The sequence below is a fragment of the Tenebrio molitor genome, chromosome 1 (genome assembly GCF_963966145.1).
Source record: "Tenebrio molitor chromosome 1, icTenMoli1.1, whole genome shotgun sequence".
NCBI lineage: Eukaryota > Metazoa > Arthropoda > Insecta > Coleoptera > Tenebrionidae > Tenebrio > Tenebrio molitor.
In genome coordinates, this window is record NC_091046.1 from 18,326,460 (window position 1) to 18,352,500 (window position 26,041).

At 32.1% G+C, this 26,041-nt stretch overlaps 1 protein-coding gene across 2 annotated transcripts; it reads right to left on the bottom strand.

The window, feature by feature from the left end:
• Positions 1-14,463: 14,463 nt before the first annotated feature.
• On the bottom strand, positions 14,464-25,930 carry LOC138133084 (contactin-1). 2 transcript variants are annotated; one of them, XM_069050892.1, is made up of 6 exons: positions 25,702-25,930; positions 25,399-25,647; positions 25,172-25,350; positions 22,258-22,387; positions 21,931-22,053; positions 14,464-21,761 (listed from the first exon to the last, which is right to left on the bottom strand). In XM_069050892.1, exons 1-6 carry the CDS (start codon positions 25,757-25,759, stop codon positions 21,598-21,600), a joined length of 903 nt encoding a protein of 300 aa, XP_068906993.1. In that variant the 5' UTR covers positions 25,760-25,930; the 3' UTR covers positions 14,464-21,597. The 2 variants fall into 2 exon arrangements, with proteins under 2 accessions (XP_068906993.1, XP_068906984.1); XM_069050883.1 differs by having other exon boundaries at positions 21,931-22,074; positions 25,702-25,925.
• Positions 25,931-26,041: the final 111 nt, after the last annotated feature.

Sequence of the window (26,041 nt, forward strand, 5' to 3'; positions counted from 1 at the left end):
GAAAATATTGCACAGGTAAATATTCCTTTTTGTTGTGATCTCACACTCACTTTCTTATTATATAATATTATAGAATAATTTATAACAAGTGTTCAAAATGACCACCTTTCATCTGAAGGAATAGCCGAGCTCGCTTTATTAAATTTTCCTTTGCCAGTCTAAGCATATCAGGAATAACAGTAGCCAGTGCTTCGTGAATTTACCTCTCCAGTTTGTGTATTTTTTTTTTAATGAAGTCCGAAGCTTGTGTCACTAATCACAAATGATTGTCGAGTCGCTGAGTGTGATTTTTTGTTGCCATGGGTTTATTGACACGAAAAAAAAAATCGGTGTGCAGTGACTTTTATCACAATATTACTCCTAATAAAATTAGGTCTTTCCGGCGTAGGTATACACGTGTAGAAGGTAAAAATCTAGAAAATGGATGATACAATTATGAACAATTGCTTCCCAATACCTGTAATGTATGTATAATTATTGTTTAATAAATGTTTATTTATTTTCTTTGACATTTACTTGACATTTTTAAACTGCTAGCGAAATAAAAATTTTAAACCGCAAGAACAATTAAAATTTTATTCGATTATTCATTAAACAAGTGCTTTTATCCCCTGTGTCTAAGTATTTAAACATGACTTTATAAGGCAAAATTGGATAAATACATATTACAATATTCATCTGTGGTAAAATTCATTTTGAAAACCGTCACAATTATAAAGGTGTTTTTTTTTTCGTTGTTATATGTTAGCAATGTTGCCGCGTTTCAAAACTACTCCGTCACATCAAATTTCAGTAGTATGTAGGCCCCTTCAGCACACAACCACTTTTTAAGGAAAAACACGCCCATTTTCAAGGGTAAACAGAAAAGCAGAAAAAATCGTGAAAACACCCCGATTTTCAAGGGTAAACAGAAAAGCAGAAAAAATCGTGAAAACACCCCCGTTTTTAAGGTATATTTTAAAATAAACATTTTTCAAAGATTTTTTCCGACGGGGTAAAACACCCTGTCTGTAAAATTGATGTGAAAACTATTTGTTAATGAATAGGATTAGCATAATTATAGAACTATGTCAAAAATAGATGAAGACTGGCAGGGCCAGCGTCCACAAAGTGGACTAGTGCGTAGCATGCCCAGAGGCAAAGCCGAAGATAAAATTTATTTAAAAGAATTATGTGAGTTGGAAAATTTGGTGTATACCCAAATGGTATACACTAACAGAAAATGACCAAGTCTTTAAGGTCATTTAAAAAATATAGGAGTACATATACATATTTCAAGTATAAATTCCTTCAGTTAATGAAAGTATGAAAATGTGTAGCATACCTTAGGTGAATCACAGACGATTAATTAGTCTTATTATTTGATCGATAAGACCACATTTAAATCCGAAAACTGTCAAGTCAAATTTATCAGATTTAATTAATGTATTCGAAATATCATCAAATTCATAATACATTTTATCTTTAAAGAAATATAAATTTCTATATCCGAATGCTCTGCTTATATTTGGAGGTATTCCAGCAAATAATTCTGATATAAGTCCATTTTTCTTTGATCTAAACAAACACTCATCAAACTCAATGTACAAAACTTTATCATAAAATATTTATGTGTTTCCAGAATAAGTTCTAAATATTGCATAAATTCTTTTTCCTTTTGGTATTCCTAAATTTTCAATAGATTGACCATTATATCCACTTTTAACATTAAAACTTGGAAAATCAATTAAATAATATAAATTTTTAACAACTATTAAAACATCACCTGAAGGTCTTTGATAAATATGTGAAATTTCTTGAAAATCATCTGACAAAAAATATAAATAATCTGTAATCAATTTCGGTTCTTTATCATAAGTCATGTCTTTTAAATTGACTAACCAAACATATTTCTTATAAAAAATATACATATGATGATTTGCAATTAAAAATGTATCAATTTCTTTATTAAAATCACATAAATTCATCAAAGGTTCATGAGTCGAAGACGAATTACCAACTGTATCTTTGACTCCGACTTCAGGGACGCTTTGCCAGACTTTGCTTACAGTAGGTTTAACTGTTGTTGTTGTTGTTGTTGGTATTAATTCATATTTTAATCGTTTAGGTCGTCCATATAAATATTGAATTGCCCACATATCGCCTTGAGTTAATTTATCAATATCACCTTTATAATAGGCGTACAGTGGGGAGCACGGAATTTCGCACACCAATTTGTATGTCATTAAAAAAAACTATCTAGTCTAAGCTTTATGGTCATTATAATCAATCATGATTTATGTGATCATGACTAATGTTTCACCTAAACTGTCACGAAACTGCCGCCAGTATCTCATTTTAATAAAATTATGTTAGTGAAATGTCCAATGTGTGCGAAATTCCGTGCTCGCCACTGTACATAATTGAATTATTATTTGCAGAATGTTCAATACCTAACGTGTGTCCGATTTCGTGTAATAATACTGTATAAAAATTAGTCTGACCGTCAGGTGTATTGCCTGATTCACCAAAATACCAATTTTCTGATTTATCAAAATGAATTCCTAAACATTCATTATTATTTGGAAAGAAGCCATGTGCTAAAACATTACCTTTTCCGTCAAAACTGCTAGAACATATTCCTTTTTGACACCGTGAATTATGATTATGTTGAAACAGCGTATTAGAAAATGAAATAAGTATGTCCGGTTTAACACTATTGTACTCGCCTACGGCCTGCGGAGCCGTAGTCCTCTTTAGGGACGCTCTGGGCTGGCTGTGCCAGTACTCAAACTTTAAATTTGAAACAGATTCCCATTGATCAAAGGCTTTTTGTGCTAATTCTTTCATCTCGTTTGTAGCTAACGAAAAATACTATTTAAGATTTGTTTTATTCCATTTTTGATAATGAACTTTATAAGCTGTTGGATTATCTTTAACGCCACATCTAGGTTTACTGATAAAAGCAAGTGTTTCTTGATTTAATGTTCCATCAGTTGGTAAATTATAGAATTCTTGAAACCTTATTAATGCTTCATTGGTATGCGAAGCACTAGTCAAAGACGTTTCTGTTAATAATGATCCATTACTCTCTAGTCGCAGACCTGAGTCTGCTTCAGCAGACGCTAAATACCCAAATTGTTCTAAATAACTTGTAATATTAACATCATCTGAACTTTTTACAGTAGTGAGAAATAAGAAAAGAATAAAATATTTCATTTATTAGAGTAAATTCGTGGACGTAGTCCACTCATGAGCGAAGCGAATTTCGCTTTGCATGCTACGCACGAATTTAAATATCAAATTAAACAATTGAAATATCTTCAGAAATAATTATATTACAAAAACAATCTCCATAATCTTTAGACTTGAAGTTCATATTATCTCTTTGTTTTTTATCAAGAAAATATGAAATAGCGTCATATAACTCATACAACTTATTAATTTTTGATGAATCTGAAAATAAGTCAACATCGGATAAATATAACTTCAAGTTTCCCTCTAAAATAAAGAATAATCCATCAGTTAGACCAACATCATCTGATTTACTTATAGCAGTAATTTCATAGCACTTATCAACCTTTAAATCAAATAATTTAATTTCTTTTAGTTCTGTCATCGGCTTCGTCTCTAGGCTGGTCTTGCCAGTCATTTATTTGAAAAAAATTAATAACCATTGAGTCCCATTTTCTTCAGGTATTTCTCAACCGGAAAATATTTTAAATTATTAATAAAATCTTTTTCAAGCAAATTAATTTCAATTTCTGTAACTTGTAAGATGATTTATACTCCTCAATACGTTCATTTAGTTTAACTGTTGTATTGAATTGATTATGTAAAATTTCTATTAATACTGATAAAGGAATAATTGCAAAAAGCGGGGGCAAAACTATTCCACCTAAAGCAGATGTTGCAAATAAAGCTTTTCCAAAGGAAGAACATATTTTTAATATTAAAAAATATTTATAACTTTTACGATAAACGTACAATCGCGACCATCCAAAAGTGAACGATAGCTTGCGAAAATTTCCGTATTTTTCGTTAGATTAAATCAGGCTGTATTCATTGGCGTTCGTGCAGCAGGAGTTACTATTTTAATAATAAAAAGTTGTAATAATAAAAATGAGACTGAGAAGTAATTAATACATTATTAAAGTGAAAGTAAACTTTAGTAAAGAAACCTTTCCAACACCTATTCGCATTGGCCTCTCAAGCCTGTTTTCTTGCCAACCCCTCTTTATATTGAAGATGCAAGTCTTACTGCAATGTAATTCTCTCGCCACAGCAGCCAACGACCAATTTTCTTCTAGCTTTGCAGTAGCCCTAGCTGTCTGCATCGGAGAGTGATGTGGCATTTAAAAAAAATAGTTTCAATAAATTTTTTATCGCTAGTGTCAAACTTTGACATTTTAGGACGCCTATGATTTAAAGTAAATATCAAACTATAAAAAAAAAAACGTTCACTTTTGGATGGCCGCGATAGTACATTCTTTTTTGTAAATATTCTTTCATTTAATAATAATATTTTATTCTGGTTCAGCTATAGAAAATTAAATGTAAAGTATAATGTATTATTTTTCATATGATGTTTCATTACTTTACCATCATTAAAATATATTTGGTATAAATAATTTTCACTTTTCGTGTTTAACAATATCTTCAATATTATCTGGTTCTAAGTTTGGATTGTTTCTTCCATTATTTACTTATGAGCGAAGTGAATCTTTTCTCATTTAAACTACACGGTATCTGTTTAAAAGAATATAATATATCATAAAAATCTTTGCCTCTGTTCACATTAATTATTACATATATACAGTAATAACCACATAAAGCAGAAGAATTCATTTGTAATTGTGTGCTATTCTACGCAATATTTTTTCCGCTACTTAATAAATATGTTTTAATTTTTTCTGGAGGAGAAATACCAAAACTGTCAAAGTATAAAATATTTCTTAAATATGGTTTGTTTATGTAACATACCCAGTGTGAGCCATAACAATTAGAGGGTTGAAAATTAATTATACCTGATTCATCTTTTCTAATTTTTTTTGGTAACATGTCAATTGCAAAAACACCTCGAAAATTTCGCGTAGCTTCATGAGGCAAAGCCGAATTCTTCTCATTTTTCATGAGCAAAGCGAATTCAGTAATATTATCAAGTTTGTCAGTTATAGGCTTTTGTAGTTTCTTAATTTCTTCCTTCGTTAAATGTTCTTTAAATTGTTTTAAATGGATCCTGTTTTTTATTATTTCACGATTTTTTAAAATAGCGTCAATTATTTCAGTTTTACTATCAGCGTTAGTCATTTATATATTATATGAAAGACCGAAGTCATGAAGTCATAAGTCTGATCCACCTGCCATCTAGGATCATTTGGATCAATTATTTGTAGAATCCATCCATGTGTGGGATATCAAGATACAAGGCATGCTATACAAATTCACGTAGAGTATTCATTATCGAATTGGGATTACGCCGTGTCTTTAGTGGCAGCGACAACGGGCGGGCGCGTGCGAACGCGGGTAAAAGCGTGCATTTCAATTACATGCAATTAAATACGAGAGTCTTCAGTGGCACCGAAAACGATGCGGGCGAACGAGGGCGGACGCGAGCGAAATTTGAGATTTCAAAATATTTGAGTTTTTGCGTGCGATTAGACGCGTTTCGATGCGTTGATGGTATAAATGGTGGAATTCGCCATGTTTTCCCCTGCTTTTATATATTTCGATTGTCGACAACCTTTTTGATTTATTTGAACGTTGACTTTTGCGAAATAAAACTCTATATTTTATGAACGAATTTTCTAGCATCAGCTACTTTTAGCGTCTACTTCGCAATGCCCTGAGCATCTGACTATTTTTGCTTCTTTAATTTATTATAATAACATAATATTTCCCAAAAATTGTCGCTTCTACTGTAGACACCTACATTTTGCTCGCCGCACGGTATCGCACGCGTCCGCTCGCGCTCGCCCTAGTGTGTCCGCGCCCGCTCGCTACCGCTGCCACTGAAGACACAGTGTTATAAACGCGAAAGATTTTGCACGCTATCAGGATTCGAACACGCTGCGAAAGCATGTGCACATGTTCAGAGCGCGACGCTTTAAGTTCTGCGCTAACGCAGTTTTTGCTTTTCATTTATTTTGATGGTCAAGGATTTATTAGATTACCAATGAATGTGGAAGTTATAAAATTCTACTCAACGGCTAATTTGAAAGATATCCAACACGTCGCTTTCAACACAGAGGCATTGATGGTACTTGGCAAATAGATATTTATGTTTTTTATAGACCAAAAGGAAAATCAGAAGATCCAAGCTATACTTTAAGAATGAAAACCTTAAAGTCAAAAACAGGCAGGGCCACCCCAGAGGCAAAGCCGAATGATTTTAATAAATCTAAAAAGATCAATAAGGGATTTATCTATATTCTATCTGCTGAAGACACCTTTTCTAAATTTGTATGGGCCGAACCTTTAAAAACTAAATCAGGATTAGAAGTAGCTAATGCTTTTTTAAAAATCATATAACAAGCGATTAAAGATAAACACAATCCGCCGAAAAATTTACATGCTGATAGAGGAAAAGAGTTTTATAATAAAGATATGAGGGTCGTTTAAAAAAAATACAATATCAATCTTTAGAGTACAGGAACAAAAAATAAGGCCTTCTTTGTTGAGAGGTTCAACCGTACTTTAGGAAATAAATTCAAGCCCATATTATATGACAGTTTTGATTGGCTTTCGTTACTTCCAAAAATTATAAAATCTTATAACAATTCTTATCATACTACGATTAAAATGAAACCAAAAGATGTTAATAAAGAAAATGAAAGGCAGTTATTAGAAACCGTATATGTATATGATTACATTAACAAATAAAAAACCAAAATTTGAAGTTGGTGATAGAATTAGATTGTCTAATATGGTTGATATTTTTCGTAACAAATTAAAAACGAACTGGACTGAAAAAATATTCACAGTTGTAGAAAAACGTGTATATAATGTTTGGATTTATTTTGTTTCTGATCTTAATGGTGAAAAAGTTAAAGAGGGTATATACGAAGCAGAAATGCAACTAACATTATTATAAGAATTATTGAAATAATACAAATAAAAATAAATATAATTTTTTTCTTTTCTTTTTTTAATTCAACAATCTTTAAGTTTGCTTTGATTAATAAATTCGCTGTATTCATTTATTAACTGGAGAAAGAGTGTTTGCTAAACGTCTTTTTGCTCGTTCTTTATTGTTATATCTAATAACAGGATTTTTGTTCAGTAACGCGTTTATTTTTTCTTCATCATAACTACGAGTATTTACCTCTTTTAATTCTTGTTCCAATACATTAATTTTATTATCTTTATACTCAATTTCTTCGTCCATTTTTTCTATTGTTTCAACCGCAGCATTTCCTAATTCTTTTAAAATTCTGTTTTCCATATACAGTTGATTAGATGTTTTAACTTTATTACCAACAGATAAACTATTAAACTCAATGCAGTCTTTTTTTATTCTACACTGCACCGCAAAATTAACGCATAATTTCAAAACTCGTGTTTTTGAGCCAAATTTATTTCCAGTTACAACATTTCGAACTGTAAAGTATTAAAGAAGTAGATTTATAAAAGTAAACACTACAATAATCAGAACACAACAAAGAAATCAAGAAAACAAAAAAATAAAAAAAATTAAATTCTGAGAAAACAAAGAAATTTAACATTTAATAGTGCGTGTTGGCACACCGTGCCTTTATTACAGCTGCACAACATTGTCTCATGCTTAAAATGAGGTTTTGTATAACTCTTTGCTTAATTTCTTCTCAAACTTGAGTTAGACCCAAAGACAGCTGATGAAGACTTGTTGGTGGATTTGGTAACCTTCTAACTTTTTTATCTGTAGGATCCCACAATTACTCGATGAGGTTTAGATCTGAACTCCTTGCTGGCCATTGCATTTGCCCAATTTCGACCTCACGGAAATAATGCTGCACTATTCCCGCAACGTGCGGTCGACCATTATCATGCATAAAAATAAAGTCATCCCAATAAATGGTCGGAAAGGTTCCAGAATATTGGTAATGTACGTCGCCGCATTTTGGTTTCCTCTTTCTAGCACCACCAACTCTGTGCGAGCGTCGAAAGTGACACCTGCTCAAACCATAACGGAACCTCTTCCAAAATTGACTTTCGGGATAATGTTACATTGAGCATATCGCTCTCCTGAGCATCGGTTCACTCGGACACGTCTGTCACTTTGATCCAGGCAAAATCTGGACTCGTCAGAGAACATTACTAACCTCCATTGATCCAATTCCCAATAAATGTGATTTTGGGTAAACAGCAATCGTACTCTTCGGTGAACCGCTGTTAACTGTGGGCCCCTTGCTGGTATCCTGGGCCTTAAATCGTGTTCAGCAAGTCTTCTTCTAACAGTATTTGCACTAATTGGGAATTGATATCTTCCTAAAGTCATAACTTGCAAAGCTGGAGCAGTCAGAGTCCTGTGTCTCAACGACTGTAAAAGCAGAAAACGATCCCGTTGAGCTGTTGTTGTTCGTCTGCGTCCTTGTCCAGGTCTTCTAGAGTATTCTCCTGTCTCGTGGAAACGACGCAAAACTCTAGATACCGTTGACTGGTGCAGATCAAGACCATTTGCAATATCTTGTTGATTAATACCTACCGTCTTCGGCTAGTACAACAATTTGTGCACATTGTTCGGCTGTTGTATGTCAACTTAAACGTTCGTAGGGATTAATTTTCGAAATTTATGACTGAAGGAACCAAAACTTCTTACTAACCGTCTCTCAAATCCACAATCAAAATGCTTTACGAAATTGACCAATAACACTAAACTTTTCATAATAAACAACTTTAGAAGTTATCAACATGGCGATTTTTGCTACTAAACAAAAGAAATACGATAAAATAAGAGATTCAGCATAAGGAAATCGCAGAAGAAGTAAAATACAAAAAACAACGGTTCATTTTTACTTTATGCGATAATTTTGCGGCGCAGTGTATTTTGAATAATTTTTATCTGATTTTTGTCTGCAACATCAATTAGTGCCATTATTTATTAGATAAGGAATTCCACTCATGAGCATACGAAGCACTAGTCAAAGACGTTGACCGAGTCAAGGAATTCATAGTCTTATCAAAAATTTTATCAAATTCTTCTTCGGCCTGCGGAGCCGTCTGCCAGTCTTCATCTTTTGTACTCCCAGCGGCTTTGTAATCTGATTGAGATGTGTTTGCTTTGTGTTTAGATTTAATTTGTTTCTGTTTTTTGTTATATTGTTCTATGTTGTTTGATTTTTTGTTATGTTTAATTATTGTTTCACCAGTGAGAAATTTTATTTGATTCCTAATTGTGTTTTCACCAATTTTATTCTGTTTAGCAAACTCTTTTAAGGTAATATTTTTAGAGGTAGGATCTCCTTTTTGTGCTAAAAAATTTAATGCTAATTGTCTTGATCGCATATTATTTAAATTCTCAACTATGGAATACTAGACTCTGTTAACGTATAATCTTTTTTAATTATTATATTTATCTTTTGTTTAGCTGACTGTTCCCTTTTGGTATTATGACTCATTTATTATGAAATAATATCTTTCTAATAAATGGAGAATAAAGACTGCCAATGCCAGCCCAGAGGCAAGGCCAAAGATTGTCACATTGATCATGAGCAAACATCTCCGAATAATGAGTCGTTATTAAGAAAATGTTCCATTTGTAAAACAATAAAATCTCATTCAAATTTTGTTAAAAGTAAAAATCAGAAATATGGAATCGGATACATGTGTTATGACTAAAAAAAGACAAAATGATAAATTTACTTGTAATATATGTTTCATGGATGTACCGATACGATATAAAAAAAGACATTTCAAAAATACATATATGGCATGAAAAATTAGAAAAATATATTAACGACTTAAAGGGATAAATCGGTCCATAAATGTTTTGAATAATTTTTTCTCTAATAAATGGAGATACAGAAAGATGAGGAAATTGTAAAACTTACTTACCAAGGCGGATGGAAGCTTGTATTACCGCCAGAGGTCGTAACATAAGACATTAGACTGTTTTTTAAAATTGTTTTGAATTCATGTTTTATCGTTTTTGGTGTTACAAGTTTTCTTTTTGTCCCGTTTGGATTTTTAAAATAAAATCTATGCTGAGTAAAGTTTTATTTTTATCAGATAGGCTCTCAAGCATATTATGTGCAAAATCCAAGTTCATAAGCCCAATAATTTTAAAGTTAGAGAGAAATAAATTCTTGATTCGATAATTTTGTCACGAAGTGTATATGGCATGAAAAATTAGAAAAATATATTAGTGAGTTAAAAGGTGAAGACAAAGTTAACTCCGGAAAATTGACCCATTAATATTCTGAATAATTTTTTCTCTAGTAAATGGAAATACAGAAAGATCAGCTTCTTAAAATGAGTCTTGAGGAAATTATTAAACTTACTTAAGTTCATGTTGTGTTTTTCAGTTTAATTTGTTTTTGCAAAAACTACAACAGTCACCCCGTAGAGACGTTTCTTCTGAATCAAATGCACTTTTTAGCCCACCTTAAAATGAAAAATTGAGCAAAAAAATTATCCAAGACGACAAATCGAAATCCGTCAAATATATTCCACATAAAGTCATTAGGTATACATTTTGAAAATAACTTCAATATTAGAGCATATTTGAGAAGTAAGTTACTTTATATAGTGTTATACATTACATAAAAGTTTCTCTTTTTGGAAATATAGCATTTGGTGTATAGAGTTGATGAAGCTGTGTGGATGCCGTGTGCTGCATGCCATCATTCGAGATCGAGCAGCACGAAATGTAAAAATTATAAACCAAAGATACGCAAACGCAATATTGATAATACGAAGAGTTACCAAGTTTACACAGTAAAATCGGGTTTGAACAGATTCTTTTGCTCTCTATTAAATGGAACCATTAAAGCAAAATTAAAGCAACGTATTTGTGATGACGTTAAAATCGTCTCAAGATTAATGATAGAAACCTCATATTTCATAGCTGCATTTTACAAGTACTATCACGACCATATGCCTGAAAAAATATTTGATAAATTGAATGTTTTACACTTTACCTACGCATTAAAAGGATCCTACAATTGTAAAATAGACGATCCTTTAAATTTTATCTCTAAATACATAAATTCTGTATGAAATGGGGGATATTATGATTGTAAACTAAGAACATATATTATACAAGAAGCCTGTAAACAATATACAACAAATTTCAATAATAACATTATAAGTCATATGTTTAATATGATCAAGAAATTTATTAATAGTTATTTACACAATTAGTGGGATAAAAGCAATATTACAGGACTCGAGTGTGAAGATTGCAGATGACGAGGGCGTTAGCCCGAGTTCATCTGTAATCACACGAGTTTCCTGTAATATGCTTTAGCCCACGTGTTATGTACAAAATTTTATCTAAGACCGCCCCGAATTAAAAAAAAAAGGTAAATCTTATTTATTTCCGCCAATTTCATTACACCACTCAGTGGAATAATAACATACTTATCCCACTGAGTGGGGTAATGAAGCTCACTTATCCCACTGAGTGGAGTAATGAAATGCGTCCGGTAATGAAGTTCCTTATTCCACTCAAATGAGTGGGATAAGTGTCATTTATCCCACGGGATTAGATAAATTATTGAAAATCGAAGAATATTCTGCCAAAATTCATGACGTATGTTACAATTTTTATTACAATGATACATCTACAAATAATGAGATTACGAAAATGTTGGATATTTATAAATTAAGAGTGAAATTAGTCGAAAGAAATCCAGTGCATTATTTACCCTTTATGTATGAATTGCAGACATTACAACATACAAAAGGAACTCGAACATGTAGAGTGGTTCCCATTATGCGTCAGTCAGTTAAACACATTACGTATACAACCATGGGTTTATTAGAGCTGTTATCAAGCATTGGTGAAAAAGTCCCATCTGCTAAAGAATTCCGTGAAAATGCTAGAATATATTGGGAAAGGTATTTCAACGTTTCTTCTAATAAGATGTTTGGATGGTTTAGCTGTTTCTAAATCAATGAATCGACTTGAAAAAAATGACATTAGGTTATTACCGCAAAAAAAGGAAAAATTGACATACGATCGGGTGGTAGCCGTAGACCCTGGAGCAAAAACTCCAATAGTTACCTGCGATGAAGCTTTCAATTACCAAATGTTATCCAACAAACGTGTAAAATTTGAATTAAAAGAGTACGTACAGTGGGGAGCACGGAATTTCGCACACCAATTTGTATGTCATTAAAAAAAACTATCTAGTCTAAGCTTTATGGTCATTATAATCAATCATGATTTATGTAATCATGACTGATGGTTCACCTAAACTGATACGAAACTGCCGCCAGTATCTCATTTTAATAAAATTATGTCAGTGAAATGTCCGATGTGTGCGAAATTCCGTGCTTGCCACTGTACGTCGAGATAATCTGCGAATGTGGACTGAGGCAGTCGAAAATGAAATACAAAAAAAACTTATGGATAACACAGAACCACTTTCTTTTAAAAATGAAAATTATTTGGAAATGGCAAAATTTAAATTAAAGTACTTCGACGTAAAACAAAAATGTTATGAACGAAGAAACGTAATTCGCTTAAGATTTGACGCCTATATTCAGAAACAAAAAGTAATACATAAAATTATTAAAGAATTTTTTGTCATGAAATCTTCTGGTGCCAGCAAAAGAACTTTGATTTTGTATGGCAATGGGGTTCAATTTATGAATACAGCCACTTTTTATGGTCATGGAAAATTTTTTCATAACGAAATCATTAAGAAAATCAAGATAAACTACAAACGGTTGCAGTTAGAAATGGTTGATGAGTCGTACACTACCAAGACATGTTCAAACTGCCAAAGAATGAACGGATTGAAAATATCGACTGGTGGGCATCGTTATGTATTATTATTATTATTATTATTATTATTGTTGACGGCTAACAGGCTTGACGCCCAATTAGAAGCCCTGCCAAAAAGAAAATGATACACGAAACACAATCGCAACACAACAACCATTACACAGAGAGCATCCCAACACCCAGGCTACAACTACCGAGCACTCATCAGAGTAGGATCGCCCCGATTCACGAGGAGATGGAGAAGAATTTTTTGATTTGCGAAATGCTGCAACAAAAAATATCGATGTGGGCCTCGACACTCTGGTAATTTCGCAGCATTCGAGTGGCGGGTGACTTGAGTCCGATGTCCGGGTGGCGCTGACCGATTTAGAAAACACTCCTAACCCTAGATCCCGACCGGCTAACCCTCAAACTGATCCTCTCCAGAACGTGAGGACATTCCTGCAGCCCTCTGAACAATTTGAACAAAAAGATCACCGAATGCTCCATGCGTCTATCAAGCAGAGACTGCAGACCAACCTCACCGAGCAGAAGACCTTGTGGACACCCACGAGGCGGATGTTATAACACTAATACAGGTAAAGTTGTTTGTAAAATAAAAGGATTTACATGAAACTATGAAACGTCTAAAAAGATTAATTCAGGTAGTATAAACAATATTTTAGAAAACAAAGATTGTAAAATCATTACACAATATAATCGAATTACCAGAGATACTAAAACTAAAGAACTTTTAAATAAAATAGAAACAAAAGAATTTGGTTTTGTTTATGACAAGAGTTATTCTAGAAAACTTTGATACAATACCATTTGGATATTAATTAGATAAAAAAGAAAATTAAAAGTAATGAGTAAAAGTTATCTCCAGAAGAAGTGATAAAATATGTGCATAAATTCTTTTAAATTCGTGGACGTAGTCCATTCATGACCGTCCCTGAAAGGGACTACGGCTCCGCAGGCCGAAGGCGAATTTTTGGAGCGTATACCGTTTGGGTATACACCGAATTTTCTTCGCCGAAATCGTATTCATATGTGTGCTGAAATAGCCCCAACAGAAAAACAGGGCAAAATCTTTGAAAAAATGTTTATTTTAAAATATACCTTAAAACGGGGGTGTTTTCACGATTTTTTCTGCTTTTCTGTTTACCCTTGAAAATCGGGGTGTTTTCACGATTTTTTCTGCTTTTCTGTTTACCCTTGAAAATCGGGGTGTTTTTCCTTAAAAAGTGGCTGTGTGCTGAAGGGGCCTACATACTACTAATTTCATCATATTTAACACCGATGAAAAAAACGGATTTCAATTGTATTCGTGAAAGGAATTTTTGGATATCTGTTGATGGCACCTTTGAAAGTTGACTCATACAATTATGTTCCCACATCAATAAGACTAATAAGAGGATTATCTACGTAGTTTGACAGCTAGTTTAATTGCAACTTCCAAAAGCTCTTCTTGCGCGTTAACGAAAACCCAAAAGCAAAAAAAAATCTTCATGTTCTTTAGTGTCCGTCTTTTTTGACACACCCGATATGTGTCTAGAAATAAAAAGAAAAAGTTTCAATAAATATTTTATTACACTACACAGCATAATATTTACATAATGTTGTAAGCAAACTTATTTTAAAATTACATGTTTATAACACAATAACTTAAAGTGTATTGTTTGATGTGTTTACAAAAATATTGTTATGCACGTTCTGTGCCGACTGTCGTGTGTAATGAACTTAATTTTATGGTATTCAGCCTAATTCTAAGAGAATCAAAATCGTCAGGTAATGCTCACAACCATTATTAAAATACTTATTATATAAAAATTTAATATAAAATTTTTTCATGTTTATATTCTATTAGAATTAAGCACTTTGCGTTTTGTATACCTTTACAAAATTGTACACATACCAGATCGAACAACACAAAAACCAACAAAAATGTTTAACATATTTGACATACATTTCACGAGATAAAAATAACAAATGTTCATCAGTTGCATTTTCAGTGCTTAATTTTTGTTTTAATTTTGCAATCGATCTTCATCAGAAAATATGAAAATAAATACAACGGTAATATATAGTTGCGGACAAAATAAAGTGGGACGTCTTGATGCAGATTTTCGCTAAATTTTAGTTGATTGCAACCGGCTCTAAATCTGAAGTTCTAAATTTGACACTTGTCAAAAAAAAAAAATTAAAAACGATCAGGGTCCGCATTAGCAATTTAGTCAAATTGGGAATAATTTCTGAAGCTGAGGACGGTTGGTCGATAAGGCGGATTGCTCCCAGGTACAATGTCACTAAAAATTCCGTCTTCAATATTTTAAAAAATGGAGACAAGGAACAATAAATAGAAATCCATTAGTTAGCTTAGTTTAAATTATTTTCATTGCATGAAGTGCTTAAGACTTATCGTACTTAAAAATTCGAATTTAATTTATTACTTGAAAACCAATCAATTTTTAGATTTATTCAATATATTCTTAATTTCACAAGCATGTGAATATAAATGATCAGCTAGAGAAAATGTTAAGAGCGAGACAAAATGTGTCCCACTTTAGTTTGTCCACAACTGTAAAGTGGCACTAGGTGAGGGCTAAGGGCCAACTGTCTAACAAGAAAAAACGGAATTAACCTGATAATAATATGCAACACAAAATACATAATAACCTATAAATATTTTAATAGTAGAACCATACAAAAAGTAAAATTATAGACAGACTTACATTAGCGAAAAAACAGTGTCCCACTTTATTTTGTCCGCATACAACTGTACGTTGTAGGTTTTTCTAATTTCCTTAACAAAATGAACCAAAATTGAAAATTGAGTACCTACTTATAAAGTGTAGGTACGTACTATTCCGGACACGGAATCTTGGCCACAACTGACATTTAACTAACAAATATGTGTGAACTGGCCTTTATTGAATATAACCCAACTTTTGACTCGATAATGACACTAATGATTGGTTTACTTTTACAAATGTCTAAAAAACGTTGGCCAAGATTCCGTGTCCGGAATAGTACTGTAATTGAAATGACAATTTCAACACAGAGTTTCTTTACATTGTGGTAAATCGAAAACAAAAATTAAATTAATATATTATTGGAAAAATATGTTGATTAATAATAATTTGTGGCCATTCACATTTCGGGATATGATTTGTAAAATTTTTTCGATTTTTTTATGTAATGAAATTGTGTGCATTCTGTTTTCAACTAAAGGCGGCCAATTGGCAACATGTTGCCTGCAACATTTTTTAGTAATGACTGGCAACATTACTAAAAAATGTTGTAGGCAACATGTTGCCAATTGTTGTCTTGGTGTAAGGCCGTCTAAGGCCCGGTTTATTCACCTTCAAGTAACTTTATTTGAACGGTAATAATTACCATGGATCTACCAATAGCAGATTCTAAATCATAGCAACTACTGGCCAGATAAATTTACTTCAAGGTGAATAAATCGGGCCTTAATGTTTCAAAGAGTCATTTATTTATACCGGGACATTTTTTTAACATTGAACATAGCCCATACTTATTCGCTATGTTCAGTTTTAAAAAACACAGGTCAATGCATGTATGTAATCACGTAACCAAGGTAACGAAAATAAGTACTTGACAGTTTAACAAAATGGTCAAGTTGTTTGAAGAAGAAATACACATAATGCAGTTATTCTATGACAATCAGAGCATTAGAAATGTGCGTGACATTTCCAATGCAACACATGATAGACCAATTCCATCAATCGGAACAATTTTTAACATTATTTCAAAATCTCTGGTGTTCGGTATAGTTGGTTGCATAGCAACTTATAATGCATTGATCTGTATTTTTTAAAATTGAACATAAGGAATAAGTATGGACTATGCTCAGAGTTAAAAAAATGTCCCGGTATATAAACAATGGGCCGTACCACGACATCCTTATTAAATTTAATCATGACTTTAATTACCATAGTGACGAATTCATCTCTTTCTGGCAGGTTGTAATTGCATAAATCTGTCGTTTTATGATTACTTTAATCACGACTTTAGTTAACGGCAACTTTAATAACGGTGTCGTGATACGGCCCCATGAGTATAAGATATGCAGGACAATAAATCATTATCTTCAGAACTGTACGTCAAATATATTTAAGACAGTGAGAAGTTTACAGTTTGGTGGCACCCTGTGTACTTTTTATGATGTCGAATCTACGATTTGCGGTAACGAAATTAACTACATATCACTATTTTTTTTTTTTTTAATTCGTTATTTGCATGTAAATTTCTTTGCTGCCGAAATTGTACGTGATGGAAGATCATTCCAAAAATGTATTAAAAAAAAACAAAGCGAATTAATAATTCTAAGGAAGCAGTTGTTCAAATACGACACAATAAAAATTTAAAAAATTTCACAAAAGCTTGTTAGATATCACCGGTTATTGTATCAAAATTAATTTTATACACCAATTAATTACCGTTTCATGTAGATATGAATATGAACAATACAATGACGTACACAATTACAAGTAAAATGTTATTTGTATAAAAGCACACTGTATAAATACGATCTTACCTACCGCAAATATAATAAATAATGCGATTTATGTACAAATGCTTTACATATATTCCGTAACAGACTTTTTCCAACGTTATTGGAAAATTATTAAAATCTTTATCGCTGAAATATTTATAACTTTCCTATTTTTGATGGCATACCCGATGCATATAGTACGCTTAAGATGTTCAGACAAAATACAATTATAAAATAATATCTAAATTAGTATTTAATAAGAATGCATTGATTTCATTTATTTTTTCAAATTAAAGTCAAAACAAAATTTAAAAGTATTGTTGTCTAATGTGCTTTTAGTTTTTCAAGACCAAATGAAATGTATTTTAATACTTAACATTTGTAACAGTTAAAATATGACATTTTAACGTTACTTAAGTAAAATGCGGTACATAAAATTATACTATTGCGGTAAATAATATTTTTATGAGTTAATAAATGTGAGATTGCGTTTGTTATTTAGTAACCCAAACCAAGTGTGCAGTACAAGTCATGTTAGAATCACCATTTATACTATTTTCTGATTTTGAGAATTTACGTTAGGTACGTTAAAACTTTGTTCTGCTAAAGCTTATGTCCTGGTTTATTGATTATAAAATGTTTTCATAATTTCCCCCACATCAAATTTATCGTTCAAAACTATGTAGTGATATTAAAGAGTTTGCGGTAGCGCATTTTTCGTTATAAAAATTGTCGTTATATTTTATAACGTCAAACTCATACAGAATTTATACCGTATACCGAATTTCCTTACACTATTTCTGAAAATAAGGGAGGCAATCCGAAAATATTCCATTATGTAAAAGTGACAGTATACGCTTGCCCGATATCGTTTTCTGACGACTGTCGCGCCGCCTCGCGGAGGCAGTGCGCAGCTTTCAGTTCGTGTTTTCAAAATTCCGCCTGTCTTGATATGTAATATCACTCATTAAAACACAGGAATTTTTGAAATTTTCGCATTCAAGTGTACAATAAATCATGCAAATAATAATAACTTGCGGCTTTCAGTCGATTGATACGAGCTGTTTACGGGAAAAAAATTGTCTAAAGTTAAACTTTTCGATTCCGAAATTGTTGCTATATTTTATATACCGAGGTACAAATGAGCAAGTTCAACGACAGAATTTCGATTCGGAATGTTTTTAGTGTGATTTTTGAGATTTAGCAATATAAAAACATATTTAAAGAGGAACAAGCGCGATTTTAATAGTATCTGGAACATTCTCATTGCCAAAGAGCAATTTCATGCACAAAAATTGCGATTTTTTGTCTATTTTCCTAAAGATCAAGTGCATATTAAGATGCAACGAAATAAAAAGGTTTTGATGACAATAATTCCTAACATTCAATGGTTTTACTTTACGTGCTTTGTCCAATAAATTTAACGTACTACATTAATCATGTAAATTATTAATTTAATTGAAATTAACTGCGTTATGCGTCTATTGTTTATTTATTGTATAAAAAGAAACAATTAATTGTTGTTTTTTAATTCTCACGAATAAGAGGTTCTTTGTTGTTGGCAAGTACAGTGGGGAGCACGGAATTTCGCACACCAATTTGTATGTCATTAAAAAAAAACTATCTAGTCTAAGCTTTATTGTCGTTATAATCAATTATGATATATGTGATCATGACTGATGTTTCACCTAAACTGTCACGAAACTGCCGCCAGTATCTCATTTTAATAAAATTATGTCAGTGAAATGTCCGATGTGTGCGAAATTCCGTGCTCGCCACTGTACGCATGCTAAATACATTATTAAAATTTCAGTTACCGATTCTTTTTTTCGGTATTTTTGAAACCGGGAACACAGCAAACACCTCCCCGATTGATCACTCTGTTTTTTTTCTAAATAATTTGAATTTCTTACTTTCAAAAAGCCGATTTTACACGTCGTCAAATACGAAACTGTTTGTTTACAAACTGAAAAATGCCGCGCTTCGCCGCTTGGCGGCGCGTCAATCGATATCGGGCAAGCCTATACCCAATTTCATATTAATGTCAAATATTTTCATAGTTTTGTTAATAAAAATATTGTGCAAGATGCAGAATTGTACGAAAATAATAACAGGAGTCTTAGAAAACATACCAAGTATTAGTGAACAAAGAAGACGCTGTACGATCTGTGTCAGATAAGTGAATTTTGGTATAAAGTAGGTAGATGTTCTAAGTTTGATACTTTGTGGGTAGATCCAGCATTTGCACAGTCATTGTTATTTCATGCACAATGTACTGGAAATGGTATTGAAGCTAATGTTATTGAAGTCACCGTGGAATCTGATGTGCCAGTGTCTCACATTGAGCAACAAAATTTTGAACGCAAAGACACATCTGCAGTCAGTGAATATAGTCTTTTTCTTTCCTCAAGAGCCCTTTGTACCGCAATATATAAAATAAAATAATTTCCGTCATCTTGTTCGATTTGACATTCTGTCAATTCTGTCATTCTAAGAATCTGTCATCAACTGTTATCTTATACGTTATTAATTTTTTTTTTGTTAACCGCACATCTGTTTCCTACAATTTACGTTATATTTTGTTATACGGTAAAATTCTCGTATAACGTAACAGAAAATGCGCTACCGCAAACTCCCTATTTACTGAGATTTTTTAATGTTACTATAAATGTTTACCAGTTTTTTACTAATATAAAAAAAGGTATCAACCACTTTTGTTTTTTACACAATGTCACGACGCATATACATATGTAATAAAGTATCAGATTATAAATATATGCACTAAAAAGCAAATTAGTGCATTTAATGCTAATTTACCGAGTATACCTTTTAAATGCGACTTGTTCTTATATAATAAAAAATAAAAAATCAGTCTGTGGTTATTACAACTTTTTGTCACAAAATGTGCTCAAAGCTATTACATTTAAGTATTATCAAACTATCATAGGCACTGATAAGTTTTCACAACATATAGTTTTTCACATACAAAAAGATTCTAAATGAAATTAAATTATTGCATTAAATAAGCGAGCATTAAAATGTTTGAGCTGATATGCTAATGCAATATTATTTGCCTGACGCTATTAGGCACGATAAAAACAATTGTACAACCTTTTCAAGTAACTATTAATTTGTAGGTACACGGTTATGAAACCACGTACATGGAACTAAGCAGTATTCACAACTCTGAGTATTAGAATTAAATAGGAAAATTTACGTTTCCTGTTGCATCAACAAAATAAAGTCAGAAGTAGCAACACATTTTTATTCTTCTCTAATTAGCAGTGATATTAGGTAAAAAAAAAATCTTGTTGGAATTCACGAATGGACAGACCATTTGCATTCAAACTATCTCACTTCGATATGTTGTCAAGTCTATTTTATGAATAATGTATTATGAAAGTCGTCGTTATTTACGGTTGTTATAACTAACTGGTTATATTTTTTACCAAAAGGTATATAAATTATTGCATTATTTGACGTCGTATGTGCATATATAACACAACCAATTGCAATTTGTGTTAAAAATAAAATGTATGATTTTTTAATTAAATGTTGCATAAATTTACACTGAACATCCTGTTCAAAAGAAATGTGTAAAATTTGTATCGTGACCAAGACATTCCAACGTGAATAAAAATAGAAAAATGATTTAAAACGACGAATTTCACAGACCGATATCGTCATTATGAAAAAATTAAGCGATCCTCAATATATTTCTTTTTATAAAAATATGTTGCAAATCTGTGTCTAATTTGGTAGCAATGCATGTGTTAAATATGACTATAATTAAAATTAAATACTATATCCTGGAAGCCTTATTGGTTTAGTAAATTTTTAGTGCTAATGTGTTCGATTAAATAATGTTAACATATTTCGAGAAGCTAGATAAAATGACTAGAATAAAGGTAACGTTTCCAGATTAACTGCAGTAAAACAACTAGCAACTGAATTTCGTAGCTTAAACTTGGTCAACTAAAAACATAAAACTTAACATTTCTAAAGTTAAATCACAATCAGAGCAGTCAACGCTCTTGAACACAAGCATCCAAGATAACTGGAATTGTAAACTATTAAAAATGTGGCGCAAGAATTTTGATTTTATCTTAAAAATTCTTACTCCACATATTTTCGTAAAAACGAATAGTGTATTAGTAATCATTTTAAATGAAATAATAAAAAACTATACGTTTCTAGGTTGCACTACAGTATTATTGTTCAAACGCAATGGCGTTTCATTATTAGAATTTTCATCTGCAGGCAATTGTTCATTCTGCACATTGCCCTCAAACCCAGGATTCAAGATTATATTTGGAACTAGTTCTATTATCTCTTGTTCTTCTGGAACTGTAAATTTATGGATAGAATAATATAACCATTTTTATAAAAATTGCGCTGGTAGCTTGATAGAACGCCGACCAGCACACAACACAAATAGTTTATCGGTTTGCCTTTTATTAGATTCCAAAAATAGCGTTATTTCGAACCACCAGGCACTTGTTGAAGCAAGGCTTACCACTAGGAAGGCGACATTCTTGGTATAATAAGAAACATGTTCCCAATCCAAGCAATATAAGTGTTCCCATAACAATTCCAACGGCCACTGCCCAAACCCTTGTGTCGAATTTATCTGCTCCAGCTAACATACGTCGAGCCAATTCTGAATTAAAAAACAATTTTTTCTACAACTGGTTACAATTGACCACTTTGTTTAAAGCATTTTTTGATTGAGAAAATTGACATAATTATTAGTGCAGTAAAAGTGGTCCATTATAGTAATTCCAACTAACTTTGCAACAACGATCATCCACTAATTACACACTTAAAAATTGCGATTTCCTACCTTCTTCTCTGTATTCATGAGAAGTAGTACCTATAACTTGAGTTATTTCTCCTCTACCAAGTTTGTTGGTAGCCCAAATTCTAAATTCATAGCTTGTGTTGGGTTGCAATTTATACACATCAATTTGTCTCTGCAAAGTACATTTGTAACTTAACTAAAGTGTAAAGGACCTAGTTTATTCACTACAACTAAAATTTTCACGTTACTTTGTATGTGTTCTGAAAGATTTTCAGTCTCTTCAGATATTCCAATGGAGTATAAAAAAAAATCAAAACCTCTGATAATTTTAAGAAAATGAGGTAACATGCTCTTTTTAGTTTAAGGATTGAAAGGCACTGTTTCCACCGCAAAATGTAATGCTTTCAATTCTCGTTTCACACTCCGTAATATTAAATCAATATACTGGCTGCATTTAAACTTCGTCAGGGTCGGAAAGTTATGCGAATCAGTCTGTACAGATGACTAGACAAAATAGTAAAAAATACCTAATCAAGATTAATAGGGGCACGCTTCATATGAGGTTGTTTCTGTCTAATTGTGTTAAACTACTGTTACGATGTTTGATACACCCTCGCAGCTTTATAGTTTTTCTGCAAACTTTGACTGGCACCACCTCACACTCTTAGACCTGTATGTACAGTTGAGTGTAAAAACGTTTGTGTTTTTATGCCTATACAGGGTTTTTCACGAGTGATAATGAGCCCGGCGGAATTGAAAATGCAACCCACAACACATTTCCAACGTTAACGTGGCTATTTTAAATATCGTATTGTTTTAAAATGAAATTATGAATCCACGGTGGCTTTGCTTCCAATAATTTTATTTGTCACAACCTGACATTTACGAAAAAGTTAAAACACGACGATTATAGTATTTTGTTCAATCCTGTTATCGAAACTTGTCGTTTCTCACTGGGATACAAAACGAGAAAGTACTCATTTTGCTCACTCATATTGTTTGCTATGACAACGTGAGGTAAAAGTGTGAGGTAAAACCATTTGCCCACTCATTTACCCCACTCAAAGAAGAATCTTTCGTTTAGAATTGCTCAACATGTTTATTCAAAAGTTCTAATAAATCCGAAATCGACAATCTATATTGTGATAATAATATCACTTTAAAATAAATATCACTTACTTGCTAATATCTACTTTTTCATAAACGAATAAGGTCGACTTTAACATTGAATACGTAGACCACAAAGAAGGGGGCGCCAATTTTCCCATTAATCCATTAAAATAAGTCAGTATTACTTCCTCCGTTATAACATTTTTCCAACACTTTCAAATATCTTTCTTTAGATTTTGCAGGCAGTAAATTAAAGGTAGCGGCGTCGGCCTCTTCTAATATATCATCAGGAACAATGAAACCATTTTGTTGCTCCATCTTGCTTAATTAATTGCACGTTTTTTGGGAAAGAACGTCAAATTGTAATTTCTGTCACGTTTATTTACTGTTGCAATTGTTTTGTTTTTTTTTAGAGATTATGACAACGAAAGTGGCCGCTATGTTTTATGATATAAATTGCACAAATTATAAAATTTCAATTGTGTTCCAAAATTCACTGGCAGGATTGAACAAAACGCTATATAGCACTCGTGAGAAACTAATTCACCCACTTGTGTGTCATTCCACACTCGGCTTCGCCTCGTGTGTAAATCCGACACACGCGTGGGTGAATCTTTTAGTTACTCCACTCGTACTGTAATATACTATAACATTACTAGCATGGTAAAAAGGGTTTTTACTGGCGACAGAAGGATATGACTGGAGAGCCGAAGGCGAGCCAGTCACCTTCTGAAGCCAGTAAAACCCGTTACCATGCGTGTATTGTTGAATATTTTATTTGTTCCTCAGTTGTAAATAGTTATACAAACTATTAAAAATTCCGGTATTTGAAAAAAAAAATCATATGAGCTTTACACGTACTATTGCTTTAGAAACGCACATTACTCATATGCTTGCTAGTATAATTTTACAAGCTAGACATTTTCAAGGTGAATACAGTGACTTGATAAACTGATGTTTACAAGTAGGGAACAAATAAAAATGTATTTGAATGATGAAAAAACAGACATGATCCTGATTTATGGTGAATGTAATAAAAATGCTTCTGCTGTTGTACATTTATGCAGACAATAAACATTTTCCCAAAAACTTTGTTTTTTTCAAAATTTCATTTAACCAAGCGACTATAACATTTATGTCAAAATTTACGAAACAGCACACTTAACTATGCTTTACGTTTTTTAAACTAAAAAATTTCCACGTTAGCGTTGCAAATGTATTGTGGGTTGCATTTTCAATTTCGTTGGGCTGATTATCAGATTATCACTCGTACAATACCCTGCATCTAATACAGTACACATTTCATACATCACAACTTGTCTGTATTTTTTTTCCAAAACTCATCTTCACTTGAATAAAATTGTAAAGTTGACTCAAGTTGCAAAAAACGACTTGTGATTTGCAACAGCGTTTTTTCAATTTTTTTGAACCAAATAAAGGCACAAAGAGACTAGAAAGTCATAATTTGGATTGAATATTTTCCATATAAGTACAGTCTTAAAGTAATTTCAAATGACTAATGCCATAAAAATACTGTTGCAACGGCAAAGTGGTTTTTTGCAACTTGAGTCAACTATATTTATGAATACATTTTTTTATTGTGATGCTGCATCACTTGCTTAAATGTCTGGACTAGTAGCCATACTTATTTACTTTTATAAGTTTTAAATACATATTTACAGAATTATGTGATCTTTAATTTTTATTATAGCTTATAAAATATTGACCCCTCCTCATTCCAATATAACTAGAAAAGAAACAAACGTTCCACCCACTTTGATTGTCAAAAATTGACAAAAATAACAAGTTACAAGTTGCATAAAGATTATAAGACTATATAACCTACCGAATTTGGTGTGATATGATTTGGTGATATAGGCAACCATTCACCATCTGAACCAGCTAAACGATATTGAGCAGTAAAATTGATTATAGGATATCCACCAGTTCCATTCACTTCCCAAAGAATTAAAGCAATAATAGAACTGGGCCGAACAGACACATTTTCCAGTGCTGGTGGGGGTGCTGTAAAATACTCTTAATTTAAATGATAATACAACAATGCTTACTCACTGTTCACATGCACTTTTATTCGAGCTTTCTCATCATTAACACTATTTGCTTTGGAGCAGGAATATATACCAGAATCATTTCGTTCAATAAAAGGAATGAACAAGGAACCATTTTCTAAAATGATCATTCGAGATTTTTGATGATCTTCTCTTTCTTCTCTAACCCACATAACATCTTTTGTATTATGTATTGGGCATGGCAGTGTTAAGTTACGTCCTACATCGGCACCAAATTCTTTTATTTTCAAACCTAAAAAAATATATTGCAATATCTACGTATTAGTGAAAAAAGTCATCAACAAACCTTTTACAACTACAAAACATAAAATGATGCACACAATTGGTACCTTTTTAATGCACATAATTCCATATTTTTACACAAGTTTAATATAAAAAATAATTATTATTTTTAATATTATACAAAACCATGATATCACTTTTTCTTTGGTTACAGATTTACTGTTCTCCTCATTTTTTGTGTACTATAATCATTTCGCAGATTATTTGATTATTATAAATATACAACACCCAAATGTAAATTATTGATCGCCAATGTGATGACACCAAATACCCTAACACCAAACGAACCTTTAATGATGCAGTAGTAAAAACAGAGTAGGTTTGTTTTGGTATAACTGAAACTG

What these genes read in the sequence shown, in the direction of transcription:
- LOC138133084 (XM_069050883.1), bottom strand. Translation starts at nt 25,759, where the DNA reads ATGTGCATTAAAAAGGTACCAATTGTGTGCATCATTTTATGTTTTGTA. An exon ending in TCATGAATACAGAGAAGAAG is followed by an intron (nt 22,075 to 22,257) that starts GTAGGAAATCGC and finishes TTTTTAATTCAG; the next exon opens with AATTGGCTCGACGTATGTTA. An exon ending in AGAATGTCGCCTTCCTAGTG is followed by an intron (nt 21,762 to 21,930) that starts GTAAGCCTTGCT and finishes ATAAATTTACAG; the next exon opens with TTCCAGAAGAACAAGAGATA.